At 40.8% G+C, this 23,477-nt stretch overlaps 1 protein-coding gene across 6 annotated transcripts in view; it reads right to left on the minus strand.

Moving 5' to 3' along the window:
- The window catches only part of TLK2 (tousled like kinase 2), a 128,213-nt gene that overhangs the window by 10,226 nt on the left and 94,510 nt on the right, over positions 1 to 23,477 (minus strand). For all 6 annotated transcript variants that reach the window (XM_047759219.1, XM_047759222.1, XM_047759221.1 and 3 more), the window contains 7 exons: positions 21,292 to 21,358; positions 20,294 to 20,391; positions 18,319 to 18,400; positions 11,982 to 12,073; positions 6,366 to 6,455; positions 2,153 to 2,322; positions 812 to 950 (listed from right to left, as the gene is read on the minus strand). In XM_047759219.1, coding sequence (XP_047615175.1) covers positions 812 to 950; positions 2,153 to 2,322; positions 6,366 to 6,455; positions 11,982 to 12,073; positions 18,319 to 18,400; positions 20,294 to 20,391; positions 21,292 to 21,358 — 738 coding nt within the window. The remainder of the gene's footprint in view (positions 1 to 811; positions 951 to 2,152; positions 2,323 to 6,365; positions 6,456 to 11,981; positions 12,074 to 18,318; positions 18,401 to 20,293; positions 20,392 to 21,291; positions 21,359 to 23,477) is intronic.

Here is a 23,477-nt window from a genome sequence, read left to right on the forward strand (position 1 = left end):
AGATGAGTGACAACAGATGGGAAGAAATGTGGCTTAAAACCTTTTAGAACATGACTGCCAGAAGCGATAAATTTCTTGGCAAACCATGCTCACTTTTCCCTATTTAGATTTCACAGGATGCTATGGTTATTTTACATCCTGATTTTCACAACTCCTTAGTTCTTGAGAGTCCACCATGCTCAGACAACTCTAGAAACAAATCCCTCATTCCCTTAACTTAGGAAGAGAGAGACCTGCATTTGTACTGAAAAGAATTTAGGGCTATTCCTTTTTTTTTTTTGCTTTTCAGGGCCACACCTGTGGCACATGGAAGTTCCCAGGCTAGGGGGTCAACTTGGAGCTGCAACTGCTGGCCCACGCCACAGCCACAGCAAAGCAGGATCCGAGCTGCATCTGTGACCTACAGCAACGCTGGATCCTTAACCCACTGAGCAAGGCCAGGGATCAAACCTACATCCTCACGGATGCTAATCAGGTTTGTTACTGCTGAGCCACAATGGGAACTTCTAGGACCATTCTTTACATACACAATAACAACCTCACTCTATCTACTCAGCAGAGCCAGACCTATAAAGGAAACACACAACTCACAACACCTGGCCATACAGGTTTTCAAGAACAGAAAGAAAAATATAGACAAATTAATGCACATAAAAAGAGTCAAACTGTTGAAAAGATAGTTAATATTTGGAGAGGGCAAGTCCACTATAGTTTACAGCATTCTTGCGTATGCAGATAGGATGCAATTTAATGAATAGTTACCAACACCACCGCTCCATAAGCCAACTTGACAGACCTCCTGGATACCTACCAATAAGTACCAGCACCTTGTGATGTTAGCTCCATGCCATCCACTGAATTGTAGCTATCATCATCCATGATCTTGGAAAGACCAAAATCTGTGATTTTTATCTCTCCACATGCTGTACCATTTACTAAAAGAATATTACCTAAAAAGATAAAATCTTCATGAATAAAAAGAGACTTACTAATTAAGAGAAAAATCCAAGGTAATAACAGACAAGAACGAGACAACCGAACTCAAATTCTTGCACATAATAGCAAACATCTAAATCTCTGGAATAAAACTTTCTGCACTCTGGATGGTAGGGGAGAGTCTTAAGTGTCAAGCTGTAAACTTCTATTTTCCAAGAACCACCTGCTTAATGTGCCAAAACCAACACTATGAGCAGTGGAAAAAATAATTAACTTGCCAAAGTAAAATATCACTTGTATGGTTGGTCAAAAATAGTGGGAAAGTTTCACCTGAACTTTCAGTAAGGATCTCAAACCACCATGTTTGGAATAGTAGTTTTGAGGGGGGTGGAAATCAAAGAAAATATACAAGGGAATCTAAGCTAGTACCACAGTGCCACCTACAGCTCCTGGGGCAGGAAAAGGTATTGAATTCAGTGATAGAAAACCCAGTCATACAATAGCCATCTTTTAAAAAAATCACTTCTTTGTAATGAATTTTTTAGTTATTTAAATTACCTTAGAATAATGAAGAGTGAGATTTAATATGCAGCTATCAAAGGGGAAAACAAAGTTAACTGTGCCCACCAGGAGGTAAATGGGAATCTTCCAACACCCAAGCTCAACTGGTTGGAGCTGTCTACAGAGAACACAGGCAGATTTCTAAACAACAGCTGAAGATGCCAACAACGGACCGGAAGTACGCAGTCTAACTGCTCCTACTCTGCTAATGACTATCAAAGTTAGAAGTTACCCATACGGAAAAATAGAAAGCTCTGCTTAGAATTTAATGAAATGGAAGGCGTAGGTGCAAAAATAAGTTGCTAACGTGGGGGCACTTATCAAAGAGACGGGGAGTATAGGAGCTGCTGCGTAGTGTGAGTAATGGGAAAAAACAAAAGCAAGCTTGCCAGAGCAGCTCTTTATTAACTGGACTGACATCCCGAGCTGCCCCGGCTCTAATGGGGCATTGTTTCTCCAGAGTGTTTAACATAACAGGACCCACCCTAGCTTAGTGCCACATGGCCAGGACTCTTATTCCCACACCTACCCAGGCAATTTAAAGTCAGATGTTAGGCCTTCTTTGCTCCTGCCAAATCCTCTAACATTATAAAATTAAGTAGCTTATAAGACCACAGAAAAACTACCAATACTGTCTCCTAAAAATCAGACATACCTGGTTTGAGGTCATAGTGTATGATGGGAGGTTTTATTTCATTTAAATACTTTAAAGCATTCACAATCTGCATGATAATGGATCGAGCCTCCTTCTCCGACATTAATTTGTGCTGTTTCAGGTAGAAGTCCAGATCATTTCCCTCACAGTATTCTAATACTGTACAAAACCTAAAGACAAAAAAACCAACGTTTGACTGTGGGATAAGATCAAGTAGATTAAGTCTAACTAAATGAACCCCAATGATGTCAGGTAATTAGCTTACTTCTTTCTTCTTTGCTCCTTGAAATACCATTCTTCATTCAGTATTAGCTACCTGAGTGGGTTACAGGGAGACAAGCGCTTACTCTCCTGGTCAAGAGTCTTCACATCCTTGACGGTGAACCTGTTCTGCTAAAGCTCACCCAGGGCATACCTCTCCTGAATCCAGACTGTGATACTGACAAGAATACGGACTGTAATATATTTAAACTAAACAACAATGGGGCAGGGGTTCCTTTACTATGCATTTGATGCTCCATTTTATTTTATTTACTTTTTTAGGGCCACATCTGAGGTATATGGAAGTTCCCAGGCTAGGGGTCAAATAGGAGCTGCAGCTGCCAGCTCACGCCACAGCCACAGCAACATCAGATCTGAGTCACATCTGCAACCTACACCGCAGCTTGTGGCAATGCCAGATCCACTGAGCGGGGCCAGGGATCAAACCCATATCCTCATAGATACTAGTCGGGTTTGCAACTTGCTGAGCCACAGTCAGAACTCCGATGCTCCATTTTTGAACAAGTAGATTATGATTAAGTACACAATTCTTGCTGCAAACATCTTCTATGAGCCCAAGTGCTGACAGTGAGCAGAGACTGGTTGCATACTACCTTTCTCCTGGCAGACTGGCACATACAGTTCTATAATTTCTCTTTGCTAAACACACAAGGTATAAAACAGCTTATTTATTTTTGCCTTTTTTAGGGCCGCACCCATAGCATACGGAGGTTCCCAGGCTAGGGGTCCAATCAGAGCTGTAACTGCCAGCCTACACCACAGTCACGGCAACGCTGAATGCTTAACCCACTGAGTGAGGCTAGGGATCAAACCCTTGTCCTCATGGATGCTAGTCAGGTTCTTAACCTGCTGAGCCATGACGGGAATTTCTAAAATAGCTTTTTTTAAAGTACAGTATCTGTAGGTCTAACAAATGTATTAGTACACAGAACGGGTTTTTTCTCTCACTTCTATCAGCATTATCATACAGGCCCGATTTAAAACTACAATTTTGTGGCATTATGGGTCATGTGTCTATCTTCCGAGGCAGTTATAAGGTGAAGTTAAGGTCTCCTGAGTGATGAGTACTTTTTAAATTCTTCTAAGCTATGACTCAGGTCTAGCTAGGAAATAAAAACTACTTGAGTATTTTAAAAAAGAGAGGCTTTAATCCAGGGAACTGATCACATAGATGGAAGAGCTGAGAAGACAAAAGTGGCCAGTAAGCACCCCAGAAATCATCTAGAGCAGGAAATCATTAGCAACCTAATAAGGCCAGAGGGCCAAGAGAGAGGAGATGGTGCAACCTGAACCAGGGTCACAAAGGAAACCTAGAACCGTAACTGCAGGGAGGGGTCTCCACCCACCACCACCTCTGTCTTCCAATTGGCTGAACTCCACTGAACAACAAATAGCAAAGCACCCTAATGACCAAAAAAAAAAAAAAAAAAAAAAAAAAAAAAGTAGATTGAGAAACACAGCCTACAAAGGCAAATTCACATAAGACATGGAACAGGGAAAGGTGAAAAGCAGGCCGGAGAGCAAACAGGCTCAGGACTAACACTATGTGGCTGTGAGCATTTTGAGGCCTTCAAAAAGCAGAGCAATGAACACAGTCCTATAGGATCCCCAAACTGAACAACAGCTTATGCTTCTTATAAAACATAGCATGTCCTAGCATGCTAGAACCTTACTGGAGAAAATGTGCCTAAAACCTATAGATTCTCTGATTTGAGATGCTGAAATCTGAGACAGACTCTCATGCTTAGTAAACTTATTATTTATTTTCCCTTTTTGGCTGCCCCACGCCATACTGAGCTCCCAGACCAGGGATCGGATCTGATCCAAAGTTGTGACCTACATCACAAATGCAGCCATGTGGGATCCTTTAACCCACTGTGCCCAGCTGGGGACGGAACCTGCATCCTGCTGCTGCGGAGACACTGCCGATCCCGTTGCACCACAGCAGGAACTCCAGTAAATTTATTTTTGACCCAAATGAAAACTGAAAACATCATCTCACTTTCTATTTTTTGGCCGAACCTGAGCAGCATGTAAACAACTCAAGAAGAGCACAGAATCAATTCAACTTCTCAGATTAGTTAAAAGTCTGTATACAATTCCAAACAACAGATAATCCAAATCATTGTATTTGTCTTGGAAATGATTTTTGTACTCACATTTAGGAGTAGGGGGATGTCCTCCCTAGTATTCAAGGAACTTTCTCCAAGCAAAACAGTAAAGCCACCCTGCAGAAACCTGCTCTCTAGATACTTTTCTGAACCCCACTCTGTGCTATGCACGTGACTGTGCCCATTGGAAAGGGGAAATCTCTCAGTGGATATTTCCAAAGGGAATTATGGTCTCCTTCTGGGGCTATTTCTTTCTTTCCTCCCCCCACCCCACGCTTTTGGCATGCAAAAGTTTCCAGGCTGAGGATCAAACTCGTGTCACAACAGCGACCCCAACCACAGTAGTGACAATGCCGGATCCTTAACCTCTAGGCCACAAGGAACTCTAATGGTGGGGGGGGGAGGCATGAATTTCTAAATGTGGGCCAGCTCTCTGCATAGCAGTCTCTAAGACAGCTGCTGTCTGGAACAGGCCAAATACCCTGGGAGGCAAAGGTCAGACCTCAGTATGTTTTCCTGACTCAGTTCAGACTCCTACGGAGAAAACGTTTCCAAATACTGAATGAAATATTTCTAAATTTCATCTGAGACAAGTCATTTAACTTTTCTGGTCCTCAAATCTCCACCTACAAAATGAAAAGGCTGGGGAGTTCCTGTCCTGGAGCAGCGGAAACAAATCCAACTAGGAACCATGAGGATGAGGGTTCAATCCTTGGCCTCGCTCAGTGGGTGAAGGATCCAGCATCACCGTGAGCTGTGATGTAGATCGCAGACACAGTTTGGATCTGGTGTGCTGTGGCTATATGGTGTAGGCCGGCAGCTGTAGCTCCGATTTGACCCCTAGCCTGAGAGCTTCTATATGCCGCGGGTACCCCCCTAAAAAGCAAAAAAAAAAAGGGGGGGGGGGGAGCTGGACTGAAATCCTTAATAAACCTATGAACCTGTATTTTAAGACAGAGCATTCTCATTCTATGACAAAAATCACATTACTGGTACTTTAAAAGGCCTGTCAGTGTTGATCAGCGTCTCCAGGGTGGGGCAGAGACTCTCTTGATTGGTACTTTTAGGTGGTATGCTGGCACCAATATGTGGCAGTTACTGAGAGCTGATAATTAAATTTGCAGGAATTTTGTGAGCTGGTTATTAAGCTATTGGTAGGATGAATAGACAAACAAAAGGTGGTATATCCATATAATGGAATATATTCAGTTATAAAAAGAAAGGCAGTCACAAAAATCCACATACTGTATGATCCATTCATATCAAAGTCCAGAATAGCAAATGCATAGACACAAAAAGTAGATCAATGGTTGCTTAGGGCTTGGGGTGGAAGGTAGAGGAATACGAGAATGATAGCATAAGGTGGTGAAAATGTTCTAAAATTGACTATGGTGATGGCCGCAACATATCTATGAATGTACTAAAAACCACTGAATTGTATACTTTTAAATGGATCAACTAAATCTCAATAAAGCTATTCTGTTTATTAATTTTTTTATTTTTATTGGACATGCTTAGAGTATTTATACCAGAGAAATTGGCAAACACTACAAATTAGCCCTATCTGTCTTCTCACCAAACTGGCTGTTAAACATTTACCAGGACATAGCTGCATACCTCCTATGACCAAGAGATGTCTTTCTGGCCTAAATATGAATTCATATATGATGATCTGCCCATAAATATATCTGGTCCCCTTGGTAGACCCATATTTAAACTCTATTTCATGAGTAGTCAACACATTGTAACTATAATAATGCTAACTATAACACTGTAACAAAATAATATTATCTTCTAAGCTAAAATGGCACAGCACTTACGAGTCAGTGTCCAGTGAAAAGTAATCATACAGCTTAACTATTCTGGGATGATCCAGTTCTTTGTGAATCCGGTATTCCCTACATGCATGCCTGTAAACAAAACAGAAAATTAACATTGTGTACTTTGGGCCTGTCTCTTAGAACTCCTCCAGGATACTCCTGAATATTCTTACTTTTCCATTGTTCTTGCATATTCATTCCATTCAGGTCCATCTAAGTCCCCTCATCTTACCACATCCATTTGCTCTACCAGATCTACCAAACTGTGGAGAAAGTAGCAGGTTCTAACCTTTTATCCCTTTCAAGTTCATTCTATGACCATATCACCTCTTTTATATTTACACCCAAATATCAGAGCTTTAAAAATGATAAAGACAGTGTTTTTTCCTCTCCTCTAAAGCTAATACTTTCTTTTCTTTTTCTTTTTTTGGCCACTCTGAGGCATGTGGAGTTCCCAGGCCAGGGATCAGATCCAAGCCATAGCTCCAGCAATGTTGGATCCTTTAGCCCACTGTGCTGGCTGGGGACTGAAGCTGTGTCCTGGTGCTGCAGAGACACTGCCCATCCCGTTGCCCCACAGCAGGAGCTTCTAAAGCTGACACTTTCTATCTATAAATGTTTATATCCTGGGGTTACATCAAGGGGATCATTTTTAGCACGTAAACTCATCGGGTAAAAGGATTACCAGTTAGATAAGACAGTCAGCAATGCTTTGTATTTTTTTTTAAAACTTACTCCTTACAAAAAGAATTTAAAGGACTATCAGCTTTATTTCTTCTAAGAAAATGTTAACCTGATAAGGAGTTTGAAACTGCGGAATCCCTAGTTTTCTTAGAACCAGAATTTATATGTATGTACTAACATCTTTTAGTATTTTTCCAATTTAAAATTATTTACTAAGATTAGGAATAAAAATGTACTATATAATCTAACATATTTATACAGTGAATTTTTAAAGAACATTTAGTTCCTATTTACAAAGATGGTAATAGGATATTATATATTTTAAGTACTATAACATCATTTATTTGGGATACTTTGTTGTAAGGCAAGAGTCAGAATAGAGAAACCTTTGGAGTTCCCGTCGTGGCTCAGTGGTTAATGAATCTGACTAACATCCATGAGGACGAAGGTTTGATCCCTGGCCTTGCTCAGTGGGTTAAGGATCTGGCGTTGCCGTGAGCGGTGGTGTAGGTCACAGACTTCGGCTCAGATCCAGTGTTGCTGTGGCTCTGGCGCAGGCCTGCAGCTACAGCTTCAATTCAACCCCTAGCCTGGGAATCTCCATATGCTGCAGGTGTGGACTTAAAAAAAAAAAGAGAGAGAGAGAGAGAAGAAACTTCCAATAGTGTGGAACAATAAAACAAACAAAAAAAGTGATGTTTTCTGAAATTAGTATATTCTAGCAATGTCAAAAATATACAAAAAATATTCAACCAAAGAAAAGCTAAGGGGAGTTCCCATTGTGGCTCAGCAGTAATGAACCCGACTAGTATCCATGAGGATGCAGGTTTGATCCCTGGCCTTACTCAGTGGGTTAAGGATCCAGCAGTGAGTGAGCTGTAGTGTAGGTCACAGATGTAGCTCAGATCCCAAGTTGCTATGGCTGTAGTGTAGGCTGGCAGCTGCAGTTCTGATTTGATCCCTAGCCTGGGAACTTCCATATGCCTCAGTGTGGCCCTTAAAAAAAAAAAAAAAAAAAAAAAGGCTGAGGAACAATTTGGGAGGGGAGAGGGGACAAATAGGAATATAAAAGGAATCTAAAAGTAATTAAATGTTTTTCCCCTATGGAAACTTTGGTTAGGCTTATTTTTCAAGCTGCCATAATTTTGGCAGTTTTTGCTTCTTCTAATGCTTTATTTCACCAGCATCTTGGTGTCTCTCTGAAAAGACAAGACTTGCCAGAACTGAGACAGGGCAGTATTAGAACACTTCCTGCTCTGGGTGTTTTAAAAATAATCAAAAAAGTTTGATTTTGCGCATTTCACAAATGAAATGTACCATCGAGGTAGAGAAAATACAGAAAAATAAAGGAGGCAAAAATTATGAATCAAAGGAAGAGTCAGGAGTTCCCGTCGTGGCGCAGTGGTTAACGAATCCGACTAGGAACCATGAGGTTGCGGGTTCGGTCCCTGGCCTTGCTCAGTAGGTTAAGGATCTGGCGTTGCTGTGAGCTGTGGTGTAGGTCGCAGACACGGCTCAGATCTTGCGTTGCTGTGGCTCTGGCGTAGGCCAGTGGCTACGGCCCCGATTCAACCCCTAGCCTGGGAACCTCCATATGCCGCGGGAGCGGCCCAAAGAAATAGCAAAAAGACAAAAAAAAAAAAAGGAAGAGTCAAAGTCTTCACCAATTAAGAAAACTTTCTAACTTGATCCCTATGCTGTACAGCGGGAAAAAAATAAAAAATAAAATTAAAAAAAAAGAAGCAAAAAAAAAAAAGAAAACTTTCTGTGTGTCACTGAAAGCACTTCCTCAGTGGCTCTAAGGCCTTTTCTCATGAGTCTTTAGGCAAGGCAGGGGCTTTGCTCCACATGTTCAACTTTCAATTAAGCATCCAAGGGATTAATGTACTGTAAATACAGAAACTTAATAGGAAACTGGAAGAAACTTATCTCCTAAAATATCAGTCTTTTACTTTAAGTGGATATTTAGACCCTCAATGATTGTATCCTAGAAAATTAGCAAAGAGTATCATACAAGAGCATACTAACTACTCCAGATATAATTATTTCTGGGGACAGCTTTGTATGAAATTATTCCTACTGTAAAGTTTTTAATATGTTACTTTGGGGAGTTGAAGAAATAGAGTAATACCTATCAATGCTTTAACAATGTAAATGTAAAACAATTAGTTTACTTTCTATTTGTTTGTGGGGAAATGAGAGGAGAGGGGATACAGTATAGAACTCAAAAATAAACCTCCAACAATATTTTACTTTCTTTGAATTTTTCCTTCTTTTTTACCCTAATAAATGTCTTGATTCCAGATGGGACTTGGAAGTTATCACCACACAGAGGAAGCAATCAAAAGGCCTGGAGTTCCCGTCGTGGCGCAGTGGTTAACGAATCCGACTAGGAACCATGAGGTTGCGGGTTCGGTCCCTGCCCTTGCTCAGTGGGTTAACGATCCGGCGTTGCCGTGAGCTGTGGTGTAGGTTGCAGACGAGGCTCGGATCCCGAGTTGCTGTGGCTCTGGCGTAGGCCAGTGGCTACAGCTCCGATTAGACCCCTAGCCTGGGAACCTCCATATGCCACGAGAGCGGCCAGAGAGATGGCAAAAAGACAAAAAAAAAAAAAAGAGAAAAAAAAGGCCTTACTCTGAAGGGTAATAGTAGCATTTTCACATTTTATAATGTTACCACAACACTAAAGTATACTACTTCTCAGCTCAACACTGAATTTTTGAAGTACCTCTAAAATCTGTTACGTGCCTCATATAAGCCTCTTTAATTTAAGTTCAAGGTAGTTAAATAACATTTTTCTAATTCACTACTATCTGTAGCCTGAAATTCAACAGTATGATTTTGTATCACTTAGCAAGCAAAGTCTGTCAAGGAAAGGTGTAAATGCTTAAGTATTTCCTCTCAGGGATGAATGGAAGTCACAAAAACTCTGCACACCCCTCCTCAGTGTATTTGTCACCTGGGAAATGGCTCCTGCCCAGATGGCTCCACAGAAAGTGCTCAGGTACACACCTCCCACCTCCAGGGAGGAAACAAAGAGTAGGGAGGCACCACTGTGAACCTAAGCCGAACCAGTAAAGAACTCAGAAAAATGAGACTATCCCCTTCACAATGACTCCGTTTGGTAGACAAATAAGAACAGACACCCAATCCACACCCACCAGGACTCAAACAACTTGTCAAATGTGTCAAGGAGATTGCATGGTCCTGCATTCAATCCCCGCTGCTTCAAAAGGCTAGGGTGAACAGAACCCCTGCGTGCAGTTACAACAGTATTAGACACCAGAGTTCTCTTTAAGATCAGCCTAAAAGCTGGACACGAAGACTAAGCAAAATACGTACAAATCTCTCTTTCAAGGTTGACCAAGGCTGATCCCTTATAGAGTCAACTGGTTGGAGCGGGCAGTGCACAATAAGGTGCAGAGCAGGCTCCAAGGAGAGCTGAAGGGCCTTTTTAAAGAGATGCAGGAACTGTTCCTATGCCCTCAGGTACTTCAAGAGTCTCAATATAATGAGGACATTTCTCACCATTTCTCAAACTGGACAGACCAACATGTGGGTTCCTTCTCTGAAGAGCTCCCTGGCATTCACTGCAGCATGCTGTTCGTCCCTGCATGTCAAGTGCCTGGAATGTACTTATAAGAATGTAACTGCTCCTCAGAAGCATCTGGACTGCAGCTGCTTGTCACAGAAGGGACACATGCGGGGGCCATGCGTAGAGTACACATCATCCCTTTTCCTACCTCTTCGAAGCCCTATTTCTCTCAACGCTAAAGGCACCACATTCCTCCAGTGCTGAGCGCTGCCACCAATGTGCACAGAGTATCAAGAGTTCCTGGGTCCCTGATGAACAGCAGGTACAAACCAAGACTTGCCTTGCTCTAGGCCTCAAGAATGGGTTGATACAGAAATGTTGTATTTTCCTGTTGAGATTTAGAAGCCAACTAAAAGCCTACTTATTTCCAAGCCCACCACTTTTTTCCCTCCAAAGTACTATTTATAAGAAAAAAGCAAAACAGTTTCTAAATAAAGGAGGTAGACTGCTTTATATCAAAAGGGGCTGTCTCCTCCTTTCAAGGGTAGGACATGTGTACTGCAGTGCTTACAGCTACAATAAGGAACAATACGAAGCTGGGGTGGAGGGGGGGTAATACTAACGGTAAATTAGGTCGACGTGGCATTCAAAACAAATGAGCCACAAACTCCAATGTTCTGAAGTTCAGCAGGAAAACAGGTAAAGCCTGACATTAGTGGAACAAAGAAAATCCACACCTGCATATGGAATAACATGCATTCTCAAGAAGTCACCCTCTCACCCACAACCCCATGTGCAGATAAGGGCCACCACTAGCAGCATTCTGAACAAAGGAATGCACAGGAAGCATGACAGTGAAGACCAAGAATTTTGAGATGGGCCAAGTATAACGGGTGCGGGCGGGCAGGCATGGCACCAAGGAACTGCACACGTCAAACAAGCATCCCCCAGCCACTCCGTGTGCCTGCTGTCTCCTCTACAATGAGATAACTAAAGCCCCAGAAAAAGCCCCGCCAGAAGCCTCCCGGGGTCCCTAGATCACTAAAAAATACTCTTGCGTGGTTTCTACAGAAAAGCAACAATAATTTTTGAGACACTACTTGTTTATTATAGCTAATTTTAGACATACAATGGAAGGAGAAGGTTCAAAGCAGCAGCTTTGGATTAAGGGACATTCAGATTTAAATACTAGCTCAGCCATTTAACTGTTACTCAAATCCTCTAAGCATCAGTTTCCTCACCAGGAAGACGGAAAGTTTATTCACTCTCCTGGGACAGTTATAAGGATTAAATGAAACAACATCAATAACGCATGTAAGGCTTTTAATTAACACAGTGCTCGAACGACAGCTATTAATACCAAACATTGAAAAATCAGACATTCTGATATCACTTACTTGTGGTAATTCTCCTTTTTCTCATCTCTCCAGTTTTTATTTAACTGGTGAATTTTCACAGCTACATATCTTTGTTCTGTTAGATCAAATGCCTATAAAGAAAAGGAATAAATTATATTCTGGATAATGCTAACAACAATACAGGCAACTGACTTGAAGCTTCTGTTTAACAAAGCAACTTACTCAAAGTTCAAAAGGCATTATTAAATAACAAGAGTGGACAACACAACACACACTTGTTTCAAAGTTGTAATCATCTTTCTTGAAACTTGTGATCAGATAATTTAGAAGTCTCCAGACACACTGGCACCAAGAGGTTTAGAAACTAAAACCAAGCATATACCACAAACAGAAAGACAACCCATGCTGTAATAGTCACTTCCAAACAATTCCGTTTCTGGACATCGTCTATGCTACTGAGGACCCCTCTCCCCTAGATGGGCTAGGCTGACTCTCGTCCCTCAGCTGACACCAGGACTCAAAACTCTTCAACATCCTGCCACTTCTGAAATTGGAGGAACACAGACTATCTACCTCCTGGAGAAACAACCCCTGAGGATACACCTCTTTGCCACGTTTGTTAAGAAAATAACTTTGTAATTTGTTATACTGCGTTTATAAAAACAGAAACCAAAACAAAAGAAAAAACCAGCCCTGCCTTTGACCCCACCCTTATATGCTGGTTATATAAAAAGTAGTTTTTGATCCCAACAATGTCTGAAGTTCGCCAGACCAAGTCACTTCTCCAGCCCTGTCCAAAGAAAGGGACATGCTTTCTCCAAAGACCACCACTGCTCCAAATTCCACATCAGCTAGGAGGTCCTGCTACATTATGGTATTGAAAAAAAGTAACAGATGGATTTTCAGGATGCCTGGTTATAAACCACCATTTGATAAAGTAAGTAGCACTTTAATACAAGAGATTTTCCCTACACAAAAGAATGTATTGAGAAACTCCTTTAGAATGAATAGATTTTCCTAGGATTTATAGCTCATTAAAAAATTTACTACTTCAGTTGCAACACTATTACCACCTATCTGCCAGTTTTCCGCAAATGAATGAGCAGATGAAGGCAACAGGCACAGGGTACACAGTCCATGAACAGTGGTGGTTACTGTTCTACAGACTTTTTTTGTGTTTTTTTTTTTGGGGGGGGGGGCACACCCGAGGCATATGGAGGTCCCTACTCTAGGGGTGAAACTGGAGCTGCAGCTTCTGGCCTACACCACAGCCACAGCAACGCCGGCTGATCCAAGCTATGTCTGTGACCTATACCAGCGATCACAGCAACGCCGGATCCTTAACCCACTGAGTGAGGCCAAGGATCGAACCTGCATCCTCATGGATGCTAGTCAGATTCATTTCTGCTAAGCCATGACAGGAACTCCTCTATAGACATTTTAAAATATAAACTACCTCTAGGAAAGCACAGGATACAAGAGAAGGCTGCTCATAAAAGACACTTTGAATTTATACTAAATTTAAACCAGTATTTTTCAAAATATAAAAACCATTTAATTTAGGAGTTCCCATTGTGGCTCGTGGTAATGAACCCAACTAATACGCACGAGGACTTGGGTTCGATCCCTGGCCTTGCTCAGTGGGTTAAGGACCCAGTGTTGCTGTGGCTATGGTATAGGTCGGCAGGTGCAGCTCTGATTTGACCCCCAGCCTGGGAACTTCCATCTGCTGTGAGTACAGCCCTAAAAAGAAAAAGAAAAAAAGGAAAACCATCTAATTCAAATAAAGTAATATTTCACAGAAATGGGAACTTCTGAACTCTGTTTTTCTTAGAGAGCTGAAGTCCACCAGTACACGTGGATACCATCAAGGCTTTATAATACAGAACCTTTTCAAGCTATTAAAAGCCAGATTACACACCACCTAATTTGTAAAAGCACTAGTGAACTATAAGTATCGTTTTCTCCAATTACCAAATTGTATTTCTGAATCGAAGACACTGTAATCCACCACGGATTTAAGAAGAGCTTTTGGAGAACGGAGAACAGGAAAAGAACTACATTAATGGACACATCATTGTAAGAAGCATCTAGATTTCACAAGTGTTAAATATATTAGGAAATAATAGGATGAAGAAATCACTAACAAGTGACAGGATGAAGAAATCACAGGAAGTACCAAGAATCAATTTCTAAGATGATTTTTTTAAAAAAAGGAACAGTGGAGTTCCCATCGTGGCACAGTGGTTAACAAATCTGACTAGCATCCAGGAGGATGCAGGTTTGATGGCCTCGCTCAGTGGGTTAAGGATCCAGCATTGCCGTGAGCTATGGTGCAGGTCGAAGACAAGCTTGGATCTGGAGTTGCTGTGGCTGTGGTGCAGGCCAGCAGCTACAGCTCCGATTGGACTCCTAGCCTGGGAATTTCCATATGCCACAGGGGTGGCCCTAAAAAAAAAAGGCAAAAATTTTTAATAAATAAATAAATAAGGAATAGTCCTAGGAGTTCCCGCCATAGCTCAGCAGAAATGAGCCGACTAGTATCCATGAGAATGTAGATTCAATCCCTGGACTCGATCTGTGGGTTAAGGACCCGGTGTTGCCATGAGCTATGGTGTAGCTCACAGACTCGGCTGGGATCCCACATTGCTGTGGCATTGGCAACCCCTAGCCACCGTCTCAAAGAGATACTTGCACATTCATATTCAGAGCAGCACTATTAAGAAGATGAAGCAACCCAAATGTCCACTAACTGATGAATGGATAAAGAAAATGAAGTTTATACATATAGTGGAAGGTTATTTAGCCTTAAAAAGAAGGAAATCCTGTCACATGCTCCAACTTGGATGAACTCTGAGAACATTATGCTAAGTGAAATAAAAGTCACAAAAAGGAGTTCCCATTGTGGTTCAGTGGTTAACGAATCCAACTAGGAACTATGAGGTTGAGGGTTCCATCCCTGGCCTCGCTCAGTGGGTTAAGGATCCGACGTTGCTGTGAGCTATGGTGTAGGTCACAGACCTGGCTTGGATCCCGTGTTGCTATGGCTCTGGCATAGGCTGGCAGCTGTAGCTCTAATTGGACCCCTAACCTGGGAACCTCTATATGCCACGAGCGCGGCCCTAGAAAAGGCAAAAAAAAAAAAAAGTCACAAAAAGATAAACACTGTGTGATTCCATGCCTATGAGGTAACTAAAGGTAATCAAATTAATAAAAACAGAAAATAGACTGGTGGTTACCAGTGGCTGAGGAAAGAGTTGTTGATTAGAGGTTAAAGCTTCAGTTTTACAAGATGAAAAGTTCTGATCTGTTTCACAACACACATGTAACTAATGCAACTGAACCAATCAGTTAAAAGCACTAAGTTGGTAAATTTTATGTTATACATTTTTTATCACATGTTTTTAAATTACCAAAAGGAAAAAATTAAGCATGTGATTCAAGAATAAAAACAAGCAGTTTCTGCTATGGCACAGTGGGTTCAGAATCCAACTGCAGAGGCTCAGGTTGCTGTAGAGGCACAGGTTCAATCCTCGGCCCAGAGCAGTGGGTTAAAGGATCTGGCATTGCTGCAGCTGTGGTGTACGTTCAATCTGCCGTTCAAATTGGCCCAGGAACTTCCATGTGCCATGGTAGCAGCCACTAAGAAAGGGAGGAAGAGAAGAAGGAAGGAAGGGAAGAAGGAGAGGGGGGGAAAGGAAGAAAACAAATCAAAACAAAGAAAGCAGAAAGAGGGAAGGCTTGAAAGCAAAACTTAATAAAAGAGAAAACAAATCAGGAGTTCCCTTGTGGTGCAGGGGGTTATGGATCTAACATTGTCACTACAGCATAGGTCTGATCCTTGGCCTGGGAACCTCCATGTGCCGCACGCATGGCCAAAAAGAATGAACACAAATCAAACAGTAAATATGATCAACAAAAATAAAAAAGTTAATCCTTTAAGGAAAAAAGAAACATTGACTAACCCCTGGCCTATCAGTTAAGAGATTCAAAAATAAACATTTCATAAAAGAAATAACTAAGGTACAGGAGTTCCCATTGTGGCTCAGCAATAACAAACCTGACTAGTATGCATGAGGACTCGGGTTAGATTCCAGCCTCGCTAAGTAGATAAGGACCCAGTGTTGCTGTGGCTGTGGTGAGGGTCGGCAGGTGCAGCTCTGATTAGACCCCTAGCCTGGGAACTTCCAAATGCCACAGTTGTAGCCCTAAAAAGACCAAAAGAAAAGAAGAGAAAAGAAATAACTAAGGTATGGATGATATTTTTATTTTTTATTTATTTTAATTTTCTTGGCTTTTTTTATGTCTGCACCGGGAAGTTTCCAGGGTAGGAGTAAAATCCTTGCTGCAGCTGCTGGCCTACACCACAGTCACAGCAACACAGGATGTGAGCTGCATCTGTGACCTACCCACAGCTCATGGCAAAGCCAGATCCTTAACCCACTAAGTGAGGCCAGGGATCGAACCCAAATCCTCATGGATGCTAGTCTGATTCTTAACCAGCTGAGCCACAATGGGAACTCCTGAGTGATATTTTTAAATCAAAATGAAAATAGGGTGATGTCTCAGAAAAAAATTAATTTACCAAAACTAAGAAGGGGAAGATCAATATTTGCAGAAGGAACTGAAAAGGCTGTCAAGTAGTTTTCCTCTAAAAGGACACCTACCCAGGTAACTTTTTATGATTCAGCTCTAACAACTTTTCAAGTAGTATGTAATGCAAAGCATTTCAGAACACAGTAAAAGCGAGATTTCACAACTCATTCTAGGATAACTATGATGTTAAAGCTAGAAAATGTTGTTCGCACTACAAAGACAACCGTGAGCCAGTTACACTTACGAACACAAATTAACAATATTAGCAAATTACTAAAAAAAAAAAAAAATCAAACCCAGGAGTACCTAAGAAGTAGTATTATAGTTCTGGGAATGGATAGTAATGACAGTTTTTAACAACACCGTGAATGTATTTAATACCAATGAATGGTACACTTAAATGTTAAAATGGCAAATTTTATGCATACATAATAAAAAACTAGCATAAAAAGGGGAAAACAGAACTAGTTTTTAGTGTTTTTATCTGAAATAAAAACTATTTTACTCAAAGGATTTGCCAGGAGTTCCTGTTGTGGCGCAGTGGTTAGCAAATCCGACTAGGAACCATGAGGTCGCGGGTTCGATCCCTGCTCTTGCTCAGTGGGTTAAGGATCCGGCGTTGCCGTGAGCTGTCGTGTAAGTCACAGACGCAGCTCAGATCCCGTGTTACTGTGGCTTTGGTGTAGGCTGGCAGCTACAGCTCCGACTGGACCCCTAGCCTGGGAACCTAGAAAAGGCAAAAAAAAAAAAAAAGATTTCCCATATGGGCATAATGTCATAAAGTCATAACAGTGAAGGCTAACCATGGAAAAGAGGGAATGACTCCCCTTTACCACAAGGGCCATGTGGTAAAGCCCACCTAAGAAAACATTTCAGCATTTAAAAGCCAGATGCCAGAAACATCCAGAGAAACTGCCCACCAGGCAGTGGCTGGTGAATGTATTATGTATCTAGAGCTATATTTAAAACATGCTGGAAGTTCCCGTCAGGCTCAGTGGACGAATCTGACTAGCATCCATGAGGACACTGGTTCAAACCCTGGTCTCACTCAGTGGTTTTAAGGATCCGGTATTGCCATGAGCTGCGGTGTAGGCCGCAGACGCAGCTCCGATCTGGCGTTGCTGTGGTTGTGGCAGCTACAACTCCGATTAGACCCCTAGCGTGGGAACCTCCATATGCCAAAGGTGTGGCCCTTAAAAAAAAAAAAATGCTGAATTCCCCATTTAGGGAAAGCCAACTGAAGGCCAAGGAGTCTTTACTTTGCCGGCCCGAATGAAGCACTCTAAGCCAGGACACGCCTTCAGAATGCCAGTGCTACTAAACACTCTAAGAAGATGAGAACATATTAAAAAGAAAACCAAGCTTTCAAAGAATTAACTTTAACACATCCACTTTATTTAAAAACAAAACAAAAAGAAAAACTTATGAAAATAAAGCTAACACTTATTTCTAACAAATAGAGATGAGGAAGGAAGTACAAAACTAGAATAAAAATCACTGTAATTCCATTACCCAGAAATGAGTGTCATTTTTCCCTTTCTATTCAAAAAACAAACTATAACTATTTACTTCTCAAACTTGAAAACAGGGTAAAACACTGTATTCTGCTTAGTCACTTCAGTTTATCAGAAGTAGTTCTCCCAAAGATACATGTTCTTAAAGTACCTTAATTTCAACCAATAAATATCAACCCACAGTTACCATGATTCTAAATGTTCTCCAAGTTGATAATAAGCAGTAATTTAACGCTCAGTCTCTATACCCAGTTCCTCATACTTACCTTGTAAACTTCACTGAAACCTCCTCTACCCAAAAGATGTAACAACAAATATCTGTCATTTAGCGTTGGATGGTCTTTAAATCTGTGGAAACGGGATAAATAGCGATAACATCTTGAGGTCAAGGACTACACAATTTTCCATATTTGCAAAATTTCCAGGATATCTAACATGTTTACATGATTACAGCTGCTGCCAACAGTTTGGCAATTATCACCAACACACCCAATTCTGAGCATAAAGTAAGTTCTACAGGGCAAGGAATCAGCCTAAGTACAATGAATTATGGAGTCACAACACACAGGTGCCAGTCTCAGCACAGTCACAATCAGACCAGCGACCTTTGTTGACTTCCTTTGCTTTCTGCCCTGCTACAAAGTGTGGGGATGGGGGCAGACCATACACGGATCAGGGATTTTCAAACGTGCTACAGGGGTCCTCTAAACATTCAAGAACCACATGCTCCTGCCATTCATTACATTTTCAAGATAGTTTACATGGCCTTAAAAACAAATTACATTATAAAGTGAGTCATATGTTCTATGTGCACTCATTTTCTTTCTTTAAGTTTTCATGATATAACTGTTTTTCCCATAGGGGATGCCACCGTGTATCATTTTCTAACAATAAGACAAAGAAATGAGAGATTGTGGCAAAAGTAACTTTTATGCTATTTCTACATAATTCCTGATCAGCCTCACTAATAACCCCGAAATTATTTGAGACAGCAGTAATGCACGTGGAAAGAAGTGACATTACTGCATGGTGGTTAGCTTTGGAGTCAGATTCACGGGGGGTTTTTGGTTTGGGTTTTGGTTTTCAGATTCATGTTTCAACTCTTTAATCACATCAGGCCCTGATCAAGTTAACTTAATTTCTCCAAGGCAGTTTCCAGATCTACATATTGAAGGCGACCACCCCATTAGGCTACTATGATGATTAAGGGACAAAACGTAAGGGCACTTAGCACTCCACTTGACACAAAGAGAGAGTTCAGTAATGGTAACTCCTGTTGTGTACCATTTCACAGAAAGAAAAGCCCATAGCTCTTTTGGTGAAAAAAAAAATATATACGTGTGTGTGTGTGTATGTATATGTATACACACACACACACGCAAGCTATAGCTATATTAAAACAAACAAACCCAAAAAGCAAAAAACCCATGTTTCAAAGTCAGAAAAATGTGGAAAAGAACAGATCATGGTTAGAAGCCATTTCCCACTTGCAAATACTTTTCACAGTTTTGATTCCTTAAAAGACTTATAAACAACGATGGGCATTTACCTACAATTAATGTGCTGATCTTAGGAGTCTTTCTTAAAAATTTCAACACCTGAATGGCCCACAAAGGTCATTCAGAAACCAAGTGCCATCTCAACCCAATAATCCTTCCACCACACCACACTGTCATCCCATTCTTCCCTTTAATAAGGCTCTGTCGGTAAATCTGATTATAAAGTGTATTCGAATCATTGTGAATACAAAGCTATACTGTTGTAGTGATTTTTGTTTTGTTTTGTTTTGCTATTTTAGGGCCATACCCCATGGCATGTGGAGGTTCCCAGGCTAGGGGTCTAATTGGAACTGTTGCTGCTAGCCTTCGTCACAGCCACAGCAATGCCAAATCCTTAACCCACTAAGTGAGGCTAGGGATCAAATCCGCAACCTCATGGTTCCTAGTCGGATTTGTTTCCACTGCGCCATGAGGGGAACTCCTGTTGTAGTGATTTCTACTTGTGTAAAAATGCTATGATATATATATAGACATATTTAATATATAAGCCTAATATATTTGTTTTAACTAATGCAAATAATAATTTTGTTTGTAAAACTGTATCACACTCTACAACAGAGTTAAATATTCTGTGGAATCATTTATCAAACTTAGATCAAGCAAAAATACCGTTCTAGACCATTCAATTCATCTCAGAAAGTGCTTGGCAATCTCCAACCCAACATACCCCCAAGTTGCTTACTGTGAATTATCTTCATTATGTATCCTTTTTAGTTCCCTGATATGTAGATTTCTAACCCTTTCTAGCCTTTCCAGCTCCGCCTGGATCTCTGCTTCCTCCTGAAATTGAAAAGGAAAGAAACAGCTCAAGGACATAGGAAACTTTACCTTTTCAGAATCTTATTTCAAAAAACTAAGCAGACATTTCTCTTGTGAAAAGCTAAGGAAAATGTTTTGTTTCAAAAAAGATTTTTTTAAGAACTGGAATTGTAATCATAAAAAACAAGCCCATAGCAAAATAATAAATAAATTCACACCACACACAGAATATAGCAGGAAAAGTGAAAGTCCTCTCTCTGCCCCCTGCTTTCTCCTCTCCATGCCTATCCCCCCAGAATAACCTCTGTTAAGGTTCTTATATAGGTTTCCAGACATGTTTGTGTGTATACAGGCATTCAATCTTTTTTTTTTTTTTTAACAAAAATCAGGTTCTCTATCTGATTCTGTTCCATAAGTAAGGATTACACTTGGTGTCTTAAGTAATTTAAGAGATTAGCAATCTACATCTAAGAAACCTCTGTGAATATCATAAATAAAAATTATATGTAGGTGCCTTTGTGTTACAATATGGCTGGTACAAGACCTTCTCAGCCAGTTTAGGCAAGAGATAAGAGCTGCTTTGTGATTTAAAACATCACGGTAATTTAAATATCAATTTCAGAACCATCTGCTCTTATTTTATATCTAACTTTTACTAGGGATAATCACTTGTGGAGCCAGATGAGGTATATAGAATTATCTACTGGTATAGCTATCGCTGGTGGAAAGAACACTCTTACCGGGTGGCTAGAGTTGATTTTGTAAGCTGAAAGAGATGAACTCTGCCTTTAGAATACAAGCCATTACTAAAGATTTCAGTATATATGAAGCTATTAATTTGCCCAAATGACCAAACAGCTTAAACACCAAATGTAAACTAAAAACTGCCTTTCTTCAGACAGGTTTTCTCATTATACTCACCTTTTTAAGATGACCTAATCTGAGTTTGAAGATTTCCTCTTGTTCATGGTATTCGGCTAACGTTAACCTAGAACACAATGACACATATTTCAGTAAGTTATCTGAAGTCATAAGTGTGCCTGCCTAAAGCGAAATGCCAAAGCATGCTATTCAGTATATTCAGCCTCTAGCTAAAATGACCAAGAGACAGATTATCTTGTAGTCCTTAGACAAATTTTTATGACTTAACAGATGTGATGTGAAGGAAGGACTTCAAAGCCTGAGTCTAATTTATAAAAAAGTGAGGAAAATACATGAGCTATATTTTTACATTACTTATGAAATGAGTTTTGTCCCATACCTTATTCAGATGACAATCCATTAGGACAGGTAGCCAAAATTACATGTCTAAAAGTCTTTTTAAAGGCGAAACTAATAAACCAATGTATTTGATTATTTTTGATAACTCTTGGACTTTGATACAAAGAGAACAATACAGTAGACAGAGTCTAGGATCTGGAGTCTGAGGACTAGGGTTCAAAGTATAACTAGGGCCACGTGACCTCAATTTCCTAAAAAAAAGCAAGTGGTGATACCTATCTTAAAAAACTATTGTGGGGAGTTCCCGTCGTGGCGCAGTGGTTAACGAATCCGACTAGGAACCATGAGGTTGCGGGTTCGGTCCCTGCCCTTGCTCAGTGGGTTAATGATCCGGCGTTGCCGTGAGCTGTGGTGTGGGTTGCAGACGCGGCTCGGATCCCGCGTTGCTGTGGCTCTGGCGTAGGCCGGTGGCTGCAGCTCCGATTCGACTCCTAGCCTGGGAACCTCCATATGCCGGGAGAGCAGCCCAAGAAATAGCAACAACAACAAACAACAAAAAGACAAAAGACAAAAGACAAAAAAAAAAAAAAACTATTGTGGAGTTCCCGTCGTGGCACAGTGGTTAACGAATCCGATTAGGAACCATGAGGTTGCAGGTTCGGTCCCTGCCCTTGCTCCGTGGGTTAATGATCCGGCATTGCCGTGAGCTGTGGTGTAGGTTGCAGACACGGCTCGGGTCCTGCGTTGCTGTGGCTCTGGCATAGGCCGGTGGCTACAGCTCTGATTCAACCCCTAGCCTGGGAACCTCCATATGCCAAGGGAGCGGCCCAAGAAATAGCAAAAAGACAAAAAAAAAACAAAACAAAACCAAAAAACTATTGTGACTATTAAAATCAGAATATGAAAGGAATCTATAATTTGTAAAAATACTATTTAACACAGTTCTCAAAGGGCTGACTTGACGGATAATCACTCGGTTCATGTTCCACCTACCCCAATTGCATCCTCATATCTCAAGAATGAGCATGTAAGAAGTGATATCTTACTCCTCCATCTTCACCCTCTTCACATTCTAGAAGCACACATATATACTTCAAAGTTTTAGATGTCACTGTTTAGATATATTCTAAATAGCAGGAGAAAGAAGAAACAGCTATCCTATCAACCAGGAAGGGCTAAAAAATACAGCCTTTGAGGTCTGACTAAAAGAAAATAAAAACAAGAAGAAATATACCCATCAGGGCTGTTACATCTATCTTTTCATAGCTGTAGAAATATCTACATCTATTACTCCGTATCACACCGGTAAAAAGGGGAGAAAAGAAAAACCATAGCTAAGAATTCTCTCTGCGAAACACATTCAATCCAAGAGAGGAAGGGCTCAGAGGACTGTTTCTGGCTTCTGGCCAAAGGAATGAGCCAAGTCACAGATACTCTAATTAAAGACTGGACCGAAGGCCTTCCAGCTTGAATTTTACACAGGACTCCAGATGGCAACTGATCACTGACACACTACTGGCCTAAACTGAATTCTAAGTATTACCCTATGGCAAAACAAACAAACAAAAAACACCCCTATGCCCACTTTACGACTCCTAAACCAATAGTTTTATGTACTCACATTAAGCAATTTCTGAGTAACAGTGGAAGGAGAGTCCCTTCACAAAACATAGGAGTCACGAGAGAAGACAATAACCAGGTTAATGTGTACAATATTTGCCTGAAGAATTCTTTGAATCTGGGCCTTTTTGAAAGGAAATCTTTATTTAGAATCAAGTTTTAAAATATCTGAAGTGAAGATGTTTTCCAAACTTATTCAATGTGCATATACCTTTATTATTATATGTAAAGTAAATATTATTCATCTGCTCATTTCCTCTAAATAA

The sequence above is a fragment of the Phacochoerus africanus genome, chromosome 14 (assembly GCF_016906955.1).
Source record: "Phacochoerus africanus isolate WHEZ1 chromosome 14, ROS_Pafr_v1, whole genome shotgun sequence".
Taxonomy (NCBI): Eukaryota; Metazoa; Chordata; class Mammalia; order Artiodactyla; family Suidae; genus Phacochoerus; species Phacochoerus africanus.